This window comes from Paramormyrops kingsleyae, chromosome 6 (assembly GCF_048594095.1).
Source record: "Paramormyrops kingsleyae isolate MSU_618 chromosome 6, PKINGS_0.4, whole genome shotgun sequence".
Classification (NCBI taxonomy): Eukaryota; Metazoa; Chordata; class Actinopteri; order Osteoglossiformes; family Mormyridae; genus Paramormyrops; species Paramormyrops kingsleyae.
The window spans coordinates 22400492-22421633 of record NC_132802.1 but is presented as its reverse complement, the minus strand read 5'-3'; the positions used below and the strand labels follow the sequence as shown (position 1 = coordinate 22421633).

Genomic DNA, 21142 nt, shown 5'->3' with positions numbered 1-21142 from the left:
AGTGCTGTATGTTTTCTGGAAGCTTACGCCTGGCAAACAAAGAATCCACTGTCAAGCAGGAGGCCCTGGCTATAAAATGGACCATCCACATGTTGAGGTATTACACCCTCATTTATGGCATCACACTTCTGCAGTAGATGGTACTAATGCTTCACAATCTCCAGGATGAATTAAAATTCCTTCCATGGTTTCTCCAGTCATCAGCTGATCATTGAACCTAAAGTACGCAGGAGATTTCCACCTCCATCAATCAAAGAACTGTTTTTGCTGAAAAGTGTTCCAAAATTTTATTACAGACAGTTTAGCAGTTGTACAAAAGCATTACAAGAAAGACCAAGTCTTGTAAAGGCAAAGACTGGTCCCATTCCTTATTACTTCCATGATATTGATGTAGTGTTACATATTTCCATTATTACAGTGTCATGGTGCGGCACGGCGCAGGCGGGTGTGATGATACAGTTGTGGTTGTGAGACAGGGGTTTATTAATAAACAGAACTGAACATGAAAGGTGAAACCACAAAATAACACCACAAGGGAGCAGAACTAGGAACGGTGCAAAGAAAGAAATGCACGGAAACATGGGCAGAATGACTAACTAGACAATAAAGTGGGGCAAGCACTTAAATACACACAAGACCTGAAACTGAGGAAACACAGGGAAATAATACACTAGGAAAATAAACAGGAAAACAAAATACACAATAAAACCAAAACAGAACACAAGGAGGGCAAACCTAGAACAGGAAACTCAGAAGGAAACATAAAGGACTGGGAAACAAAAAGTCATTAATAGAAAGAAACAGATGAGGCTCATTAGCCAGCCTCAAACCCATGACTGGGGGGATTGCAGTCCAGGGAGCAGGGGAAACACGCAAGGGTTAGACAGGGAGTGATGTATGGCGACACCTGCTGACCAAATGGGGTAGAGACAGAAAGGGCAGGAGTGGATGGGGGCTGACTCTGACATACCTGTATAGAGGACAGATTAGTGGGGGTTAATGTCATATGGTTTCTTTAAATAGGGTGCCAAATGAATGTTTTTCTTACCTAATTTTCTTAATTGATATGGTATTAAAGGTTGAATTTTGACTAGGGCCACATCCACCATCAAGTGACATGGAATCATATGCAGCGCAGTATGATAGGAAAAGGAAACCTGTTTTTAATAATACACACTATGGTTGTACAACAGACAATAAGCTCTGCTCTGTAGCTAATTACCGTAGTCCATGCGTATCCACAGTTTTAGTGTCCGCTATATCAGTTATCTGTGGGTAATTATGAAATGTCAGAAAGTACATTTTTTAAATGTTCCTTCGTCCTTTGAGAGGTATAAAAAGCAAGATTTTCATTGTTACATCATCCCTTGATATGTGATATCTTTCATTGCTCTATCATCTCTTGAGAATTAGGCTAAAATGTCAGAATCCCTTTAATTTGAAAGAATACAGTACTTAACAGTTCTCTATGCTAATGCACAGTTTACTTATTAATTAGTGTATCTAATGTTGGTAATATCTTACTGTGAAGAATTTATCAATTATCACATGTAAGTTCACGAAAATCACATTACAGTATATATGGGGTCCGCTGATGGTTTGCTGTTATCCACAGTTTTGACTATCCACGGTAGATCAGTAGGCTATCCTCCCGTGGATACGGGAGAACTACTCTATTCTAGGGCTCAGTCTCAGTGATCTTGATCTCTATTTTTCCTTCAATGTCTATTATAGAGCAACTGTGCTATTGCTTCATTTTTCTGAAGTGTAAGGATCTCAGTTATTATGCATATTTCGTATGGTCCTGAATGTCCTTTTTCTTGGAGATGATACTCAATGCACATATTGTACACCCAACTGTGATGTAACACTATTCTGGTTCCATAGAACTATATACAATAAATCAGACCTGTATGGTGGTATAAGCCATGTAAAAGCTTGATGAACTTCCTTTATCCGAACAGCGCCAATACAACACTTGCAGTGCATACTCTTCTCCTACACCCACTTATTATTATTATCATAAACAACACCCACACCTGCAAAATCTAGTGCAGGGGTGGGGAACCTGCTCCATGGAGGGCAAGTGTGGGTGCGGGTTTTTGGAATGGCCTCTCAATCAGCCAATAACAGTGGTTCCCCACGACTGGAATTGAAAACCACTGTTTTATTATTGGCTGATTGAGAGGTCATCTCAAAGACCCGCACCCACACCGGCCCTCCATGGAAGAGGTTCCCCACCCCTGACCTAGTCCATAGGAAGACACAACAGCACCATCAGCACCAATACCAGGCACGATCTTTATTTATCACCACATACCATTTGCCACAATGGTCAAACCAGACATATTATTCTACTCTTAGAAGCTTAAAGTAACAATATTTTACTCCAAGTTGATCACTTAATTAAATACTGCTTACACTAAAAGACATATCCTTGTAAATTATTGATTGTAATAACTTTATGTGGTTAACCGTGATTTAATAATATGGTACACATACTTCAGAGCAAAATAATGACCCAAATCTATTAACCTGTGGCTCCACAGACAAAGGATGATCAAAGAATATTTCTATTTACCTTTAACTGCGCTGAAAAGAGAAAAAAAGGAAAACTAATTGCCTTAGATATTTGTAAAGCCAAAGCATTTAACCTTTCTATGATGTCTAAAAATCACTGTGGTATTTTGTTAAATCCATTCAACAGATGATGAGATTTACATAAGTGGCTTCAGTGATTGCCGAATAATAGTATTATAATCCATTATCTTCCAATTAATTAATTCTTAGTTATTTAATTGACATTAGCCCCCTCATTATCCTTGTCAAATAAGTCGCATGTACGTTTTATTCGATTTTCTGGGTTTCTCACAAGCCTGGCAGTTGTTTAGCACAGTGGCTTCATCCTTGCCTCTGTTGTCTACTCCTTGCAGCTGCTGAAGAGTGGTTAGATCAGACCATGGATGTTTTGAAGGTTTGATATTAGTTGAAACCCATAAGGGAAGTTTTCCTGCCCAGTTGATCAATATGCTTCTTGAAAAACGTTTGCTGTCTGTCTTGGGCAAATGTATTGTTCCCTGGCTGCTCAATGTTCTCATTGAGGCATTATATTACCTCAGTAATGGTCCGTGTACAAACCTTAATGAAGCAGGAATCTCAGTGCACTGCACCAGTAACAGCAGGCACACATTGATGTGGAGCTGGGGATGGAAATGTAAGGCGAGCACTCGCCAGTGTCTGCTGCTTGGCTACTAAACCAGGGCAGATCTCCATGGGTTTAGCGCTTTGGTGTTCTGGGAAATGTTTTTTTTTTTTTTACTTCCAGATAATATGACCTGAGGCAAATAAGAAAGCCAAACAATACAGTTCACCTGCTATGAGTAGTTATTATAAAACAGTGGGGTGCAGGTTAACACATGCATACTGAGAATGGAACCTTACAGATCTGCCTTGGTAATGGGCTGATGCTCAGCAGATTCAATCATGCTTTTCCTCCCACCCTGAGAGAAGGTAGACTTTGTCAGTCAGTCTTCTATCCTGTCTGGTTTTATCAACAAGCTGGGCCCTTACTCTTGCTTCCCAAACCACCCTCGCTTAGTTTTATTCTTGCTGTTTCTGGTGTTTCGTTCATTCTGACTGATTAAACTGTGCTGGTTTTTGACAATGAAACTCGGTTCATTTTTAATTCAATAAATAGCTCAATAAAAAAAAAAAAATCACATTAAAACTGAAACTGACATTAGACACAAAATGAGTTATTCCTTGGTATGTATTGTCTTGCAGAAGGACCCAACATTTTTGAACAACTAAAACTGAGAAAGTTTAATGAAATTATCTGCACCTGATTCTCATCTGAAGTGTGTATGACTCCATTACTTAGATCACACTGTTCTGCAGGATATATCTCTTTGGGTAGAGGTTCGTACAAGATGTAAGAATTTCATATGCTTTCTTCATTCGTGTTGCTGCCATGGTGTGCAGTGACATGTCACCTCATTCAATTTTGCTGAATAGGAATGTCGTGAAATGCAGAGCTTCTAGTGACAATGGGTGGCAGATTAAAAGCTCTACCTATTAATTGCCCCTGCATCTTTTTTTTTTTACCCCACCTGCCAAAACTGACAGGATATACTAATCTAATGTGTTTAGTCTGAACATGACATCGGCAGAAAAGATTCTTCCGCTGAGTTTTATTTCACTAATTTCTAATTTCTAATTCAGCCTCCCTTTTATTTTCATGTTAACGTTTACCCAGCCTTTTTTATTCTATTATATACTTATATATTTATTATCCATGATGCACTGCAAATTTCGTTGTACATTGTGCAATGACAATAAAGCTACTACTACTAACAGATAAGAATATCTCCCCTGCTTTTCTGCTGGAAAAAATGTATTATTTTGTTTTACTTACCCTCCACATAATATTTATTCAAGGATACAAACAGATAATAATTGCATGGTACAAAGCTAAATGGCTTCTTTATTTCTGTGCTAAAATATTTTGTGATTTTATTTGATTAATCTACATGGGTTTTTTTTTCTTGTAACCCGAACACACACATGCACACATGCAGTCTGATTCATTGTTATTTGATTTGTAGAGTTAATATGTAATCTTTGTGTCAGTATTTGAAAGCTCAGCTTCTTGAATGTGGTATTCTTACAATTCATCCACTCAAGCTCAGATCAAGGCCTTACAGACCTCGCATTCCATACCTTATTATCTTGGAGGAACTCACCAGTCTGGAAATGCTTGAGCTCTTCATAAGTAGTAATCCTAAACTCCCAATCATATTTTAATTTACACTGTATATATATAATTTAATATTTAAATGTATATATGGTGCCAAATATTTAAACACAAGTTATATATATTTAGATATATCATCTATTACAACATTTCAATTGAAATGAACGTTCTCCTTTGTAGTCATCATAATTTCCTGCAGTTTGTTGTTTTAAAAATAACTGAAATAAGCTATTCATAATATACAAGACATTATGCAGAAGGTCAATAGCACTCCATGACGTCCTGGTAACCTTTGTTCCTTCAATACTCCTCATAAAATATTCTTGGCATGGCTTTTCTCCTGCAACAACATTCACTCTGCTCCTTTTGAACCTGACCTTTTTTTCCCCATCTAATGAAACACACATATCCTGCAGTTTGCCCCATAATATGTTCTTACCAAAACAGCCAGTTAAAGTCTGGCTCCGGGACCTGAATCTTCTTTACATGGAATGATAGCAAGCCTCTTCTCGATCTCACATTTTTTTTTAGCAAATTTTGCATAAGGCATGTTTGCATTGTAATTTCTATTTTTACCATTTTATACTATTAAATGTTGATGGAATAAATCAATATCATGGGCAGAAGAAATTTCAGCTGGGAGTCTGTAATGTCTACTGTACTGTGTCTGTAATGCCTGCTGTACTGTGTCTGTAATGTCTACTGTACTGTGTCTGTAATGCCTGCTGTACTGTGTCTGTAATGTCTGCTGTACTGTGTCTGTAATGTGTCTGTAATGCCTGCTGTACTGTGTCTGTAATGCCTGCTGTACTGTGTCTGTAATGCCTGCTGTACTGTGTCTGTAATCTCTACTGTACTGTGTCTGTAATGTCTGCTGTACTGTGTCTGTAATGTCTTCTGTACCGTGTCTCGGCAATTCCTAAGTCTGTTACATGACTACATCGTATTCTCAAGTGGTATGAAGTTGCTGTTTTTGTGTAAAACAAATAAGCAAACAAACATCTTCTTCTTCTTCTACTAAACATTATTGACTACTGCCCATTAACATACATCTTGTTCAGGAAGTAAAACTACAAACAGTTTTGAGCCAGTGTGAGGTGAATCAATGACAAGTTATCCTGAACGATAAAACACAGCGGGTACTGACTGGGCTTATTACCGGAAATGAACTTAAACGGGCTCGCTGACTGACATCAGGAGGAGCGTTAGATTGCTTCACATGTGTAGTGCTTTTAAACTAATAATTCTTCATAATTTTATCACTGTATTCAGATATTCGGTTTTTCATCCTTAAAGGGAGACCCTGTGTTGTGTTTTAATTTTGAGTCCTAATGTTTTAATTTGTTCATCTTTCTATTATGTACATAAAAAAATTGAACTTTATCGATAGGCAGTTCTTTACTTGTATAAAAGGAAAAAAAGATAATATCCTTGTTTTTTAAGTTTAGTATTAGTCAACGTTTAATGTCATCATTCTCCTTACATTTATGGTGTAATACCATTTATTGATTTTCTTATGAATGTACAATTGTACATTGTACATATGTACAATTTACTAAAAACCGGCTAAATTGCAAAGAGAAGTGCTTTTGTCTAAGCGTTAGAGCAAACAATACACGGTCCTCTGTTAAGTGCATGACACATTACTTTAAACATTACTCTGTGAGTTACTCTACAGTTTCCCCTGATAGCTATTTTAGGTATTTTAACATTGGTTTGAGTACAGAGACAAAAAAATTCCGATATATCTTCGAATATTCAGAGATAACAACAAATTTAGACATAAAGGAGACAACCTAAGAAAAGAGTCAGATTCTACATCATATTTCTGTAGCTTTTTTTTCTCCTTGCCCACATCTTGAGAACAACTCATTGAAAATATGAAATCTCCATTAGTAAGTTAAAATAAACAGGCGTATGACTGAAGCACCAAGAGACGAGAGGGACGTTTAAAAAGGGAAACTTTCACATAGATGAACCTGGGCTGACTCAGGTGCTCAGAAATGACCAAGGGCTTTTCATGAATACTAAAGCAATTATTCCTCAATGACATGGGCAGATGCTTGACTTATTATAAATGACTTTTTCAAATATTGTGAAGTGTAGACTGATCAATGTTTTTGAGTAGTATGAAATATTCATAAAATGAAAATATTACAGGAAAACAGACTAAATATTGGATGTCTATGGGAAAGCGGTGTGTCTGTCACCCATACATTTGATTTCAGTGTGCTGCCTATTAAAATGATCGCTATTAAAATACTGAATTCCACCTAGAGACACTTTCCTCTATGTAAACTGCAGAGTAACACATTCATATTCCCCTTTGCAGTTCGGGGTTTAGCTCTTAGGCAATATCCATGACTAAGAGCCCCCCCAATACCGAGAATCCTCTTTCAGGCAATATCAGCATCTGAGAGACCCCCATCAGCAGGGGCCAATTATACATTAACACTGAGAGCTTTTTTGGTTTTTAATCTCGCCTTTGCCTTCTTCATATGCTCCAAACAAAGGAGGATTCGCTCCACTCCTGCACTTCCAGGTGAGTTCCAGAGCCACCTCTGCTGTCAAAGGGCTTCGACCTCTCAGTGAAAAATGAACACTGAAGCTCGCTCTCTTCAAGGGAGCTGGCAGGAAACTTTCCTTTTTTTTCCCAGCATGGCCCAGTTCCTTGTATTTGCCTTGCGTCTCTGGAGCACAGAGCGGCCGTCCAGAGCAGTGCCCTGCTCTCCGTGCCTCTCTTGGTGATTATCACAGGACTATTATAATTCCGCTCCATTAGCAGAACATATTCTTAAGTTATGTCAAATCCCTTCTTTGCAAATTGCTGAACGAACAGAGACACAAAAGCACCGATCCCTCCTACTACCCCCACCCCTTCTCCAGACTCTACCCCTCGGCGCAACTCTGTCCCCCCTCCCTCCCATACACCCTCCCCTCACAGATATTGAGTAAGAAGCGAGGAGTCAGGGGGAGTAGGGGGTGGGGGGTGGTGGTATCCAGGAGTTACCATATGATGTCGTTTCTTTGTAATAGTGGGCCAGCCTCGCTTTAAGCCATGTGATACCCCTCTGTTTCCAGCAAGGCTGCGCTGAAGCACACGGACGCTCTACTTCCAAAGGAAACAGAGCTCTGGCATAGCGGCTGCTTTCCAGCAGGAGCAGAATGATCCTCCACTGAACAGGGTCTCGCTTATGTATGCGGGAGCAGGGGGAGAGACGGACAGCCTCGCAGTCTCCCCCATAGATCTGGCATGATATAAAAAAAAGAAAAGGTGGAACTGAGCAGCCTTGTAAATATTAGCCGGTTTACTGACAGAGAAGCGGCTTCTGCTGTGAGAGCTCAGCCTGCACGCTGGCAGGATTGGAGACTGAGCGGGAGACAGAGGGAAAGTGAAGAGTTTTCCTCAAACCCCAACTGGAACTTGTGGAATTCCCCGTTTCAGAGGAATGGATGGATTTAAGACTATGTGCTAAATTATTTTGATGTACACTGTCTGCTTTCCTGCTCCTGGCTGGGTTACTCAGGTAAGAGGCTTGGGTCTTTGTGGGACTTTTCATCACATATAAGGGGAACAGAAACGCATTCTTACACCTCCCTCAGACTAATACTAAACAGCAAAAACATGCCAAATTTGAGGCACAGGGATCACGGCAAAGAGAACTGATGGTCTTAGTAGAGCAATTAAAGGAGGGAAATGAAGTTACTTTAAAAAGTAAATGTTTAAAGTCATAAGAAAGTTATTATTGTTTCAATTTTTTTTTCTGTTGAACTACCAGTATTCACTGCCTCTGTGACAGACAGCAGTTAAAAGATGGATGGATGGATGTTTTTTTGTTTCTGAAATTCTGTAAAGATATAATTAAAATGCATGCTTTTCATATTACAGAGATTGTTCGAAGTCCATTGCCTATGACTGGTAATTCATAAGGGCTACAGTGAAAAAAATAGAATGAAACTTTATATAGAATGAAAATTCTCCTACATGCAGTCATGTGCACAGAGTCGTGAGAACTTGAGACTCATTTTTTTTAGACATCTGAGTGACAGATGAATAAGACCAACCTGCAGAGATTGCAAATCATTAAATGCACATGCACACATGCATACCCTTGCAGACATACTTACAACCGACAACTGTGACAATGTAATACATATTATGTTCAGCAGAAATGCGTACTGTTTGTTTGTAGTGCAATGGCAAGGTAATGAAAGAATACAGTGTTTTTTCTCACCTAAGTTTCACTAAAAGGATTAATCCAGTTCTCCGTGCAGAAAATGCTCAAGCAAAAAAAAAAATGATAAAAGTAAAATATAATGAGCTGAGAATAATGATATGCATTATCTTGCACGATGAATATTCAGTGTATGTTTAATGCTAATTACGATAAAGCAGGTGATCTGCTTTTTTGGAAAATTAGGTAAAGTGTCATTGTTACTCAAATGCTACTTAATGTTTGTCCTCATTTATTTACTATGTTGAACTAAAACAAAAGCTTTTGCTTCTTTGTATTTTATTTTATTTTTGCATCATTTCTGCACAGAACACCTTTTTAATTTAGTTACTGACACTGTCTGGACAGTGAACTAATTTTGTTAGATGTGAGAGTGAACATGGCATTACTTTTATTTGGAGCCGAATCAGTTAATTAAAAAATTAAATGGGGCCAAAGGTATTAGGTGCTGCTGGTGTAAGCTTTGCTGATAAACGTGGTCCTTCTTCGCTGTCATATATGGTATCAAACTGATACCCTATAGATAAACGTGGTCCTTCTTCGCTGTCATATATGGTATCAAACTGGTACCCTATAGATAAACGTGGTCCTTCTTCGCTGTCATATATGGTATCAAACTGGTACCTTCTAGGCAGTTTTTGCTTTAAAAGCACAGGAGGTTCATTTGGAGCTATGGCCAGTGTGACTTTGCTTACTGTCTACTTGGTGTTGCACCTCAAAGCAGAATGTGGCTTTTTCATAAATATCAGAGATTGTGAGCCTCAGCAAAACACAGTGTAATAGTAATGTGCCAAAAACTGCTTTAACTCATTGACCTACATGTATAATGTAGTAGTAGAGTTTCTCTTGAATGAAATCTGAGTCACAATAACAAAACTAATAATGGTCCATAAGCATTTCATGCTTTGGACCCTTAATGATAAATTTCACATATATGCTGCTCCAATATACTTTATGAAGCTGTGTGACATATGTGATCTTATTTGATAATCGTTATATCTTATATCAACATCTGTTTTTTTTTTATATGCAAACTATCCTTGTTTGCTCATCGTGTCTCTTTATAAATTCTGACACCACGTTGTCAAGTCTGAGCTCTCCCTGTAGAGGGAGAAACTGCGAACGTGTGCTTGTGCTTGTATTGTAAAGCCAGGATATCGCTAAACCGTTTCTGTTCTGGCCCACAGATGTGGTCAGTCATGTCCTGGTTGCTTTGCTTGTGGATTAGTGTGAGCTCTATGCTGATGTGTCACGCCAGTCTGTACGACACACTCCAGCAACACCGCATGACCCGACCAGGAATAAACACCATTCAGATCTTGGGTAAGTGTCAAATTCTCTCATTCTTTTTTCTCTCCAGTCAAACACGTGTGCATTTTCCCAATCTACACAGCTGTTCCAAAGGCTTGTAATGCTATACCTGCAAGTGCCTCTGCCTTTGTTTTTAAATTATATTTAGCTCCTTTATCAGGGCAGTAGATAAGTTAGACTTTATGCTTCGTGACAGTCAGATAACTCCCTGAAAAGACTATGCAAATTGCATGTGATCCAGCAAGATACCAAACTTATTATGTTCCTCACCCTGATTGGCAGGTCTCTTATTTCTGTTCCCCAGTGCTCTGTGTTTCCAGTCAATGTCTAGAAAGGGATACCAGCAGATACCCTGTATGTCGCTGTTCCACTTCATTGTATGAACATATAACTGAATGAATTTCCCCCATGATCAAATCAATCTATCTATCTATCTATCTATCTATCTATCTATCTATCTATCTATCTATCTATCTATCTATCTATCTATCTATCTATCTATATTGAAATACTTTCTAATAGGTTGGGAGTGCAAAATGGTCATAGTCATTTTGCAACATCATGGATGTTTTGTACAAAGCCCGTGAAGGGATATGAAATTTTCTTTTTCATTTTTAGTTTAATCTGGTGTAAACCTGAAACTAGCTCTACTTTCAGGTGCACGTCAGTTACTATCTATACTTTCAGGTGCACCCCTAGAAGCTAAAAATGGAAAAAAATAATAATTTGATGTCCCATTAGGGGCATTAGTTTCAGGATTCTTTTCTTAAAATGCAGAGAAACTAAACCTAACTAGCTGCAGATGGGAAGTTAACTGGGTCATGAATGACAAATCCCTGTGTGGTTGCGCCGGCAAGTCAAAGCACCTCGTTAGCGATACTCCTGACCACACGTGTGCACACACACAAACGCCCACCTAAGCACTAAGTTCAAACAATGTGCCATCAATAACAGAAATGTCTTAAACATGCTCAGAGGTGCATAAAGGTTGTGAACTGTGCTGTGTTCCTTTACAATAGATTTCTCTGTAGTCTGTTAAAAGGGTCATGGGTACAATTAGCATTCATGAAAGAATTCTCCACTTTTCATTGAACTAGTAAGTCTGGAGTAATCTGATTTACAATGTCATCTATCTGCTTTTTACTTCAGCAATCAATGCTGATGAACAGCTGTAGAAACTGCAGAAGCATCATGATCTATCCCATCCTGATATGACGAGTATCAGGATGGGATACTCAGTGGGGGCATCGCTACAAAGCTAGCATCCACTTTGTCGGAGAAATGCAGCTTTCCCAGAATCACTAAAGTAATTGTGCAGTGTTCTCTAGTACTGTTGCTAGTACTGACACAATTTTAGATCTGGAAGAAAATAAGCTGGAAGTAAATGAATCTGCAACACAGCGTCTGGGATTCACATGCCATCATGTCATTTTTGTTGGATGGATATTTTTTCTCACACAGTTCTTTCTAGATGTACATTATTTATTTTTAGTTTTATATATTAAAGATCAGACAATGTAACATTATTACATTGTTATTTTAATGATGCATTTTCCAAAGCTTCACACACACACACACACACACACGCACGCACATACTTAATATATAAAATGTACCTGTAGCACAGATAGCAGGACAGCATACTCGTGTGCTCGTATCACTCTCTCACTTTCTGTCATGCATTCTGCCCTCTGCTGAGTCCCTCCTTCTGACATGGACAAGATTGATAGCATTTCTATTCAGGGCAGCCAATTGGAGTCTTTTACAAAAATAATCTTGCAGCCCAGCAAATAGACGCACATTACGTCCTACTTTGAATACAATAGCCTATTGTCCTGTCATAGTGCTGCTTGGAAGTAGTCGTTCAATTTCCAGTTCTTTTTTTATGCGCCTTTTTTTTTCAATTTTACTACATGATTGTGAGACTCACTGACAGTTACTCAAGGGATTTAAACACACTCTCACATGGTGTTACGTGTAAGGAAAGTATAACCTGATATGCGGATATGAAAACAGGCAGCCTATACTTCATAGCTGCAGTATCTGCTGCAGGGGGAATGGTGCCGTTTCTGGATTGGTAAGTTTATTAAAGCGGACAGGTCATGATTTGTGAGCTCCATCAGCTGCGTGTAATGGCTTACTGGCCCACTCATTTGAGCTGCCCCCCTCCAGACACAAGTTCACAATGGCTGGAATTACTACTGAGAGTTGAGATTACAATGATTTAACAGCTCATAAGGTTATTGGCAGTTTCACAACATACTTTCATTGTATTCCGAAACCTTCACTTTGCTCAAAAAAAAAAAAACAAACTGGGAAGATACACATTAATTTTTACAATAACATGAAATACCTCTTCCCCAAAATACCAAAATGCTACTTTTGAAATGCCTAGAGTAAAATGCATATTTATAGTAGCAATAATAATAATAATAATGATAATGCTTTTATGGCATCTGTACCATATCTTATTACATTTATCTACTATTGGGTATCTGTGATGCATGCCGTGATGCATTTCACTCGTTAATGTGGCATCACACAGACCATTGACCTTTCTTTAGGACAATGGCTTGGTGTGTTCGTATTTTCTTAAAACAATATTTCCCAACTAATAATTCTTCCAGTTACGTGTTGTACTACATTTGTTTGCATCTGTGAAATCACAGAAAATGAGATTTCTCACAAAATGTTTTCATCACAAGAATCAATTGTTTGTGCAATATTTTTGATATGCTCGTTGGATGTGCACTGGAGGTGGTGAATCTACTCTCAACAGCACAAAGTATGGGTTAACTGCAAGACTGCAAGGTTATTCTCCAAGCAAGGTTCATGACAAAATTGTCTGGACTGCGATGTGGTTGATATCAATGAAAGAAATGTTGTTTATTTGAAGCATAAAAGGGAGACCAAAATGAAAAAAAATGTTGCTTCGGTCTGCAATGAGAACATGAAGCCCCAAAGTTAGTTTTACTGTAAGCAGTAGCATGAATCCCCCTTGCTGTCTAGGTTCTCTGTTGTTGGTTGTATCAATTATATTTTGGGCATTTTGTTGAGTAGAAAATTTTGCTAACAGCACAAAGAATGTAGGTTTAAATCCCAGGGAGCAGACATCAATTGTAACCCTTCCCTCTATTGTAAGTCGCTTTGGACAAAAGCATCAGATAAGTGAATATAATGTACCTTTTTTCTATGTACCTACGATGTTTGGTATTTTTACCATATCTTCCTATGGGCATATTTGTTATTGGCAGATTCTAATAGGAGTTTTTGGTTTCATCATGTCCCCCTTTTCCTCTTTTGTGCTACGCAGGATCCAGGGTCGATTAAATGTTGCTTTGCGTTATTCACCACATCACATTACATTGCGGCAAGCTGCAGAGATTCCTATGTCAGGTTTATCACTTCCAGTTAACGTATTAGATCGTATTTCCTGCCGTAAGTCTTTCATAGCGCTGTTAGTTTCATCCTTTGAATCAGGCAGCTGGGCAAAAACAAACAAACAATAAAAAAATGAAATTCATGCTTTAAACGAATGAAATTTCAGTCAATATCACAGACTGGTGATTGTTTTCTCAGAGTTGACTGGGATGTTCACCTAAATGTTTCCGTATGAGCTGTATTGCCTGGTTGCGTTGCTCATGACCTACAGCTCAACATTTTTCACTGTGGGATGGTACATTTTTTCAGTTTATTCTTGTGATTCTTTTCACTTTTATGTCACTTTTATTGTTACTGTTCCTGTTTCTTTGGAAACACATGTGTTTTGATAAATAATGCTTCACTACCTTGATGATTCTCTTCCGCTGGAGCCCTCATTAAAATCTCGTTAAAATTTAGCCCAGTGACTTTTTTTTAAGCAATTAAGCAGTTATAAAGCAATTAAGAATTCTGTCTGAATCATTGCATTTATAGGTAACTACAGCCAAAACTTATTAAATTATTTAATAAGTGATTATTCATTTTGGCCAATGCATAAGCAATCAAATAAAAAAAAATGTCAAACAGAAAAGTATGTTTTAATGTTAGAGGGGTTAAATGTGTCAGCCAGATGATTGGATTGAAAGAGCTAAAATCCTTTTCCACTACTTGAACACTATTAGCAATTGATGCCTGGAACTACATTAAATTTGAGATAAATTAATGGAAAGCAATAACAGAAAAGTGAAATCCCCTTAAATGCAAATAAACTAGATGTGCAGTGGCTTCAAAGACTTTTTCATTTAATTATTTTGTAAATGGTAACATGGGTTAAGAAATTGCATGACAATTATGTGAAGTGGTGCTGTATAAACCTGACTTGGTAGCTGAACAGAAATGTGTTCTTTTACCTGAGAGACTATGTGGAATATGAAAATGTCTATATCTGGTACTAATCCTGAACCTTACTAATCTTAAAAAATTAGGCAAAATATTTTCAAACATGATTCAATTAAATTTTGTAGTTTTCTTTTCCCCAGTGCTGAAAAGCAGGGGTAAACAAATAAAAGCTGCTCAATCCTTTTCCATCACTCTCAAGGATGATGTGTAGACCTTTCTGATGCAAATCTAATGATTTCAGCCTGTCACTGCCATACCTGGAACAGCAGCATGTCAGTAAACAGAACTGATGTAAAATTATTTCCATTTCTCTGAAAGTGAAAGCCAGACATATGATAAACAATTCAACTCTCACAATATAATACCAGCGACATCCCTTGCAGCCAGGTTTTCCTGAAATTCCTAATTCAGATCTACCTCTTCCCCTCTGTCTACAGAATGCCAAGCTCTCTCTTCTCACCCGCTGTTCAGGGTGGCTTTCATATAAGCAGTGGCCAATATCAGCTGACAGTTATTAGTGCACTGTAGGAAATTTCAACACATGCCTCATGCTCCCCAATGCTTGTTGGCCCTAAGACTGCTTGAAATGGATCAGATGAGACAATTTGTCATGGATTAGTTCTTGTAAATGCTCTTTGTGATTACCGAGGTTGTGATTGAAGAAGCAGGCGACTGCAATTAGGGAGGGGGGCGGTTTCACGGTCAGGATCAACAACACATTCAGCTCTGTATTGTCCTTTTAATAAGGAATACCTACAGTATGTCCATCAGGGGATTGCATAATATGCGGCCATAATGATTTTCCTGTGCATTGTGCAATAAAGTGCTTTCAGTTATTTCAAATTGTGGTGTTCTGCTTTTCATAATATTTATATCAGATGTATTTAATATGACGTAATACAATCATTTTTGGGATAATTTCATGGAAAAAGTTCTTTTTTTCTCCTTTTGTTATTAGCCCCATTATTTAGCCAAACAGTGACGCTGGTATTAAACCAGAAGCAGGTTTTTTTCTTCTTGACATGCATTTACTTTAGTCGTTTCTAAACATTCAACCATCCGTAACCACTTACCTGAGATGGGGTCACTGTGCGCCCGGAGCCCATTGCATGGGATTCTAGGTCATCACAGAACCCTATGAACAGTGTACCAGCTGTACCCAAGTACCTAACACCATGTCCCCGTGCTGCAGGGGAGAAGCATGCAAACATGGTCCATAAAAAGGAAGTAAATCAAACCCATAAGTGTCCAGGCTGAGCTACTGCCTTTCTAAGAGAGAATAGGTTAGATTTTTTTGGTTGTTTTTGTTTTGGGGGGGGTGTCAGTGAGTAGCACTATTGTCTCACCTCTCCAAGGCTGGGGGTTCAGCTCCCACCGCTGCTCTTCATGTGTTTGTTTTCTCCCCATATCATGCGAGTTTCCTCAAACAGCCCAGAGACGTGCAGCTCAGCTAATTAGAGTCTCTAAATGGGCCACCAAGTGTGTGTGTTGGGTCATGTTATTGTCACATTGTGGGGACCTGTCACTTGTGGGGACATTTGTGTGTTGTCTGTGTCCTTAATGGATTCACATCCAAGGCAGGGTGGACTGTAGCCATGTGGCCAGCGCCATGTGGGACGTGGATGGAAGATGGATGAATAATAATAATACTATGATTATAAAAACATATGATAACATGCATAGATCATTTGTACAGTTGCACCACAACTCCAAAGAATATACTTCAATTCTATATTTCTACACTATTTCTATGGTTGTTACTTTTACATAGATGCTTCAAAATTTAATTTCAGCCTTAATATTTTCTCTCTCTCCCTCTCTTTCTGAAGTAACCGTTTTGTTCAAGCAGAACATTTCCTTCCAATTTGTCTTGCTATGGCGTATTTGTGATCCCCAGGCTATGTTAGATTTCCTGTGTCTCGAATGCTTAGAGGAACATGTGATAACAAGAAGGCTTGCAGCTCTTCCTACTGTGTAATTCAGAGAAAGTGCACATATTCAAGCTGAGATATTATATTAGTTCATTTCTGTCTGGCAAAAGAGTATCTGTTTCAGAATGTAAAAGGTGCTCACTGATCACTGGTTCAATGGCTGGGGAAAATGCATATATGGATTTAAGATGCATCGGCTCATTAGCTGTTCATACCAGCTTTCCATTTATAAGACGTTTCCCTATTGTGTTAGTCATGGGTAATATATTACTGCTTGGTTCAAGAGAAGATGAAAAATATGGCTCATATTTATTCTCCTTACCTGCCCTGGGACACAGGAAACTAAAGTTTCAGTAAGAATAGCTTTATTCCCCGAGCTTAGAGTTTCAAAGCTATGCAAAATTGAAACATACTCATTTTTGTAAATATGTGACCCATGTTGCACAGGACATAAGGCTGAATAGGATGTCAGACCATCACAGGGCAGACCAACACTACAGGCTACTGAGAGACACGGAATCACCTAAACGAACTGCGGGAGAAATCCACACTAAATGGAGAAAGCTTCTGACACCCCCCCCCCCCCACACACACACACACACACAAAAATATAGGTGAGAATCAAACCCCCAGCGCTGGAGGTGTGAAGTTTCAGTGATATTCACTGAGCCATATAATGTCATTATCAAAGAAGCATGAAAGTAATTTCTGCAAATAATAATATGAATAACCATAATTGAATCACCAGCTGAAACAACGGGTAGAAGAGCACTGCAGGGCGTGGAATCCATCCACCTTTCCTGACCACTTCAGTCATGGGAGAGTGGGACCAAACCCTCCAGTGCAGCACATGGACACCTGCTCTCTCGGCTGGAGGACTGTCCCCCCTCACACTATGTGTGCTTTAACATGTTTTTGTATTGCAAAAGCCCCCAAATTGTGCTCGTCGTGCGTGACATGAAAAGAAGAAAAAAGCCTGAAAATGAATAAATATAGTGCTCACATCACATAAGTCAGATCGTTTGGGGGATGGTCAGAAAAAGTGGGGGAAACATACGCCTTAAAAGAAGAATATTTTGTTACATTAATCTAGGCTGCGTGGATTCTTTGAAAAATCAAAGCTGTCCTGCTGACTCTTATAGGGCTCTTTGTTTATTGACTGTCAGGGGCGTTACTCGCAGTAGTGCGCCGGAGGGTGTCTGTGTTGACTCCCATTATTTTGTTTGTTTGTATAATGGATGCTTTCAAATGAAAAAGGGACAGGTATAGCTCATCATTTTACCCTTTTACCACTAAATGAAATTTTATTTAGCTATTTTGTTTAAACTACTCAGATAGACAACAGCAGTTACTGGTCTGGGATTTTGTCCAGTACTTTTTCAGCCTCTAGTCCCACTTCAACAGACTACCTTTGCCCCCCATGCCCCAACACCTCATCCCAAGGGACGCAAGTACTCATCCATTTCTAAAATTCCATGGAGACCCTCTTATGTAAATGTAACAACTGGCACTGAAGCTGCAGGAGGGTCTGGATAAACACAGTATCAGCTTTGTCAGTGATTTGTTTCAGTGGCATGATGGCTAAAATATATATATATATATATATATATATATATATATATACAGTATATATACTGTTTATACATACACTCACTGACCACTTTATTGGGTATGTCTGTCTATCTGCTCGATGAAGCAAATATCTAATCAGCCAATCATATGTCAGCAGCACAATATATAAAACAATGCAGAAACAAGTCAGGAGCTCCAGTTAATGCATAAATCAAAGATCAGAATAGGGGTGAAAAGGTGATTTAAGTGACTATGAACATGGCATGGTTGTTGGTGCCAGACAGGCAGGTATGAGTATTTCAGAAACTGCTAATCTACTGGGATTTTCACACACAACCATTATCTAGGGTTTACAGAGAATGGGGCAAAAAAGGAAAAACATCCAGTGAGTGGTTGTTCCCTGAGCAAAAATGCTTTGATAGCAGAGGTCAGAGAAAAATGACCAGACTGTTCATGCTGTTAGAAAGGCAACAATAAGTCAAATAACCGCTCGTTACAACCAAGGTCTGCAGAAGATCTCTGAATGCACAACACGTCAAACCTTGAAGCAGATGGACTTGAGCAACAGCAGACCACACTGGATGCCACTCCTGTCAGCTGATAACAGGAACAGGCTCACCAAAACTGGAAAATGGAAGATTGGAAAAACATTGCCTGGTCAAATGAGTCTCTATTTCTGCTGTAACATTCGGATGGTAGAGTCGGAATGAAAGCGAGGCTCCATGCTGCCTTCTATCAACAATTCATGCTGCTGGTGGTGGTGTAACGGTATGGGGGACATTTTCTTGGCACACTTTGGGCCCCTTAATACCAATTCAGCATCGTTTAAATTCCACAGCCTACCTGAGTCTTGTTGCTGACCATGTCCATCCTTTTATGACCACAGTGTACTCAGCTTCTAATGGCTACTTCCAGCAGAATAACGTAGCGTGTCACAAAGTTCATATCATGTCACATTGGTTTTTTGAGCAAGAGTACACTGTACTCAACTGGCCTCCACAGTCACCAGATCCCAATCCAATAGAGCACCTGTGGGATGTGGTGGAACGGGAGACTGGCATCATGAAGGTGCAGCTGACAAATTTGCAGCAACTGTGTGATGCTATCATGTCAACATGGACCAAAGTCTCTGAGGAATGTTTCAAGGTCCTTGGTGAATCTATGCCTCAGAGAATTAAGGCAGTTTCGAAGGCAAAAGTGGGTCCAATCTGATACCAGCAAAGCGTACCTAATAAATTGGTCAGTGAGTGTATATTTGCTGTTTTTTTTAGTTTTAGTAAAATATAAGTTCTGTTATGTACTTCATGGAAATAAAAATCAGCAACACTCTCCAGAAATGGGGAAGTGTTATTATCACCAAAGGTGTTGTATGAATTCTTCTGGGGTTTGTGGTGTCTGAACGGATGCGTGTGTATGTTTTTTTTGGATGACTTCATGTCTGCCATCGCCCCCCCCCCCCCGACCCAACACTCAGCACTACAGACTCTGAAATCAGACCGTTTCATTGTGCATTTTCATTTCAGAGGCAAAGGGCAATGAGATAGTATCTGTTGTGAGCATACTGTAGATCTAAGTGCTGACCAATATACTGTGGATATCAGTCCCTTTTTTTCCCACTGAAGGGTGGCTGCTATTTGTCACAATTCGCAGAGCTCTGACCGGGCATGGGACTTGGGGCCCTGGGTAGCTGGCTTGGGTTGGTCTGCATCTGTCACTGGCGTGTGCAACAGGGTTCCAGGCAAAACAGCCAGACCCCGCAGTTGGACACAGATGTGCCAGTGGGCAGATGCTGCACACATAAACGGCCAAAGCCCACTATGCTGCACCAAGTCTCGAATGGGCACATTTACATCTCTTGAGCATTTGAGTGCACTCAAGTGGTCCTTAGTACATTCCGCACCTTTAGTTTCACAACTTAGAAACCAACAACGTTTGTTTGTGTGTGCTGTGATGACTCAGTTTAGTTTGCAATCTATGAGGGAAAACAACATGTGTTGCTGTATACTCCCTAGTAGTCTACAGTGTGGGCTGTGAATTGAGAGATGAGTTTTATATTGATGTAGATGTCTTTCAGTGCATTGCCTACTTGTGAACTTGCAAAAATAGCTCACGATTGCATGCTGAATGTTGTGGGAGTGGGAGTGTGGGGGCAGCTGGGTGGGAGTGAGAGTTTTTTTTTCCCAGAATTCATTTGTGTGAAATTTTCCCTGCTCTCCGACTGGAAGCTATTCACTGTCAGTTGGTCTCACAAAGATGCTGCTTGTTAAAAAATACAAGTCTAAATTCAATTCTTAAAACCCATTCCCCATTTTCAAGAGCACATAAATTAACATATTCATATCATTATTTCCCTTTAATTCTTTTGTTAGGGCTCTAACAGTATATTCTTTTGTCACAGTAACAAATTCATTCTGAAAAGTTTGAATGAAGGGAGAAATATATATATATATATATATATACACACACACACACACACACACACACACACACACTATATATATAAACACCGCTAATCTGTGCTGGAAGAATACAGTAATAAAGGTGGCAGGTCTGTCAAGAAGGACAGCAATATTGTCCATATAGAAACCAAGCATAATATCATATGGAACTTCTAGTGAGGCGATATTAAACTTATGTTTGCGAAAACATTTTTTTTTCACATGTAAAAACATTGTTGCTGTTCATTGAATTTATCTGTAATTATCAACTGATCTCATGCAGGTGACTGTTTATATGTCAGAAAGACTCAATTCCTTCCCGCGGGTTTAAATGCAAGGTGTCACCTGCGAATAAAACGAAAAAAATATACATATCATGATAAAAAGCAGAAAAACAAGACGAGTAAGTCACTGCCCACACCTGCTGGCTGTACTCAATTGCAGGTTACAGCAGATGCACTGTCTTTTACTAGTAATATTTATTATGTTCAAATAAAATAATTGGTTGATGTAGGTTACCTGCAACTACTCAACCCTCCTCCAGACTTCTTTGCAAGGAGAAACAATAATAGCAGATTCTGA

The 21142-nt window shown here is 39.0% G+C and overlaps 1 protein-coding gene across 4 annotated transcripts in view; it reads left to right on the top strand.

Moving 5' to 3' along the window:
- The first annotated feature begins 7751 nt into the window (after positions 1 to 7751).
- Positions 7752 to 21142, top strand: part of LOC111842271 (chemokine-like protein TAFA-1) — a 134189-nt gene continuing 120798 nt past the window's right edge. For all 4 annotated transcript variants that reach the window (XR_011991906.1, XR_011991907.1, XM_023808697.2 and 1 more), the window contains exons 1-2: positions 7752 to 8280; positions 10176 to 10311. Coding sequence is in view for 2 of the 4 variants with exons in the window: in XM_023808697.2 (XP_023664465.1) it covers positions 8239 to 8280; positions 10176 to 10311 (178 nt within the window). In the remaining 2 variants the exon portion in view is untranslated. The remainder of the gene's footprint in view (positions 8281 to 10175; positions 10312 to 21142) is intronic.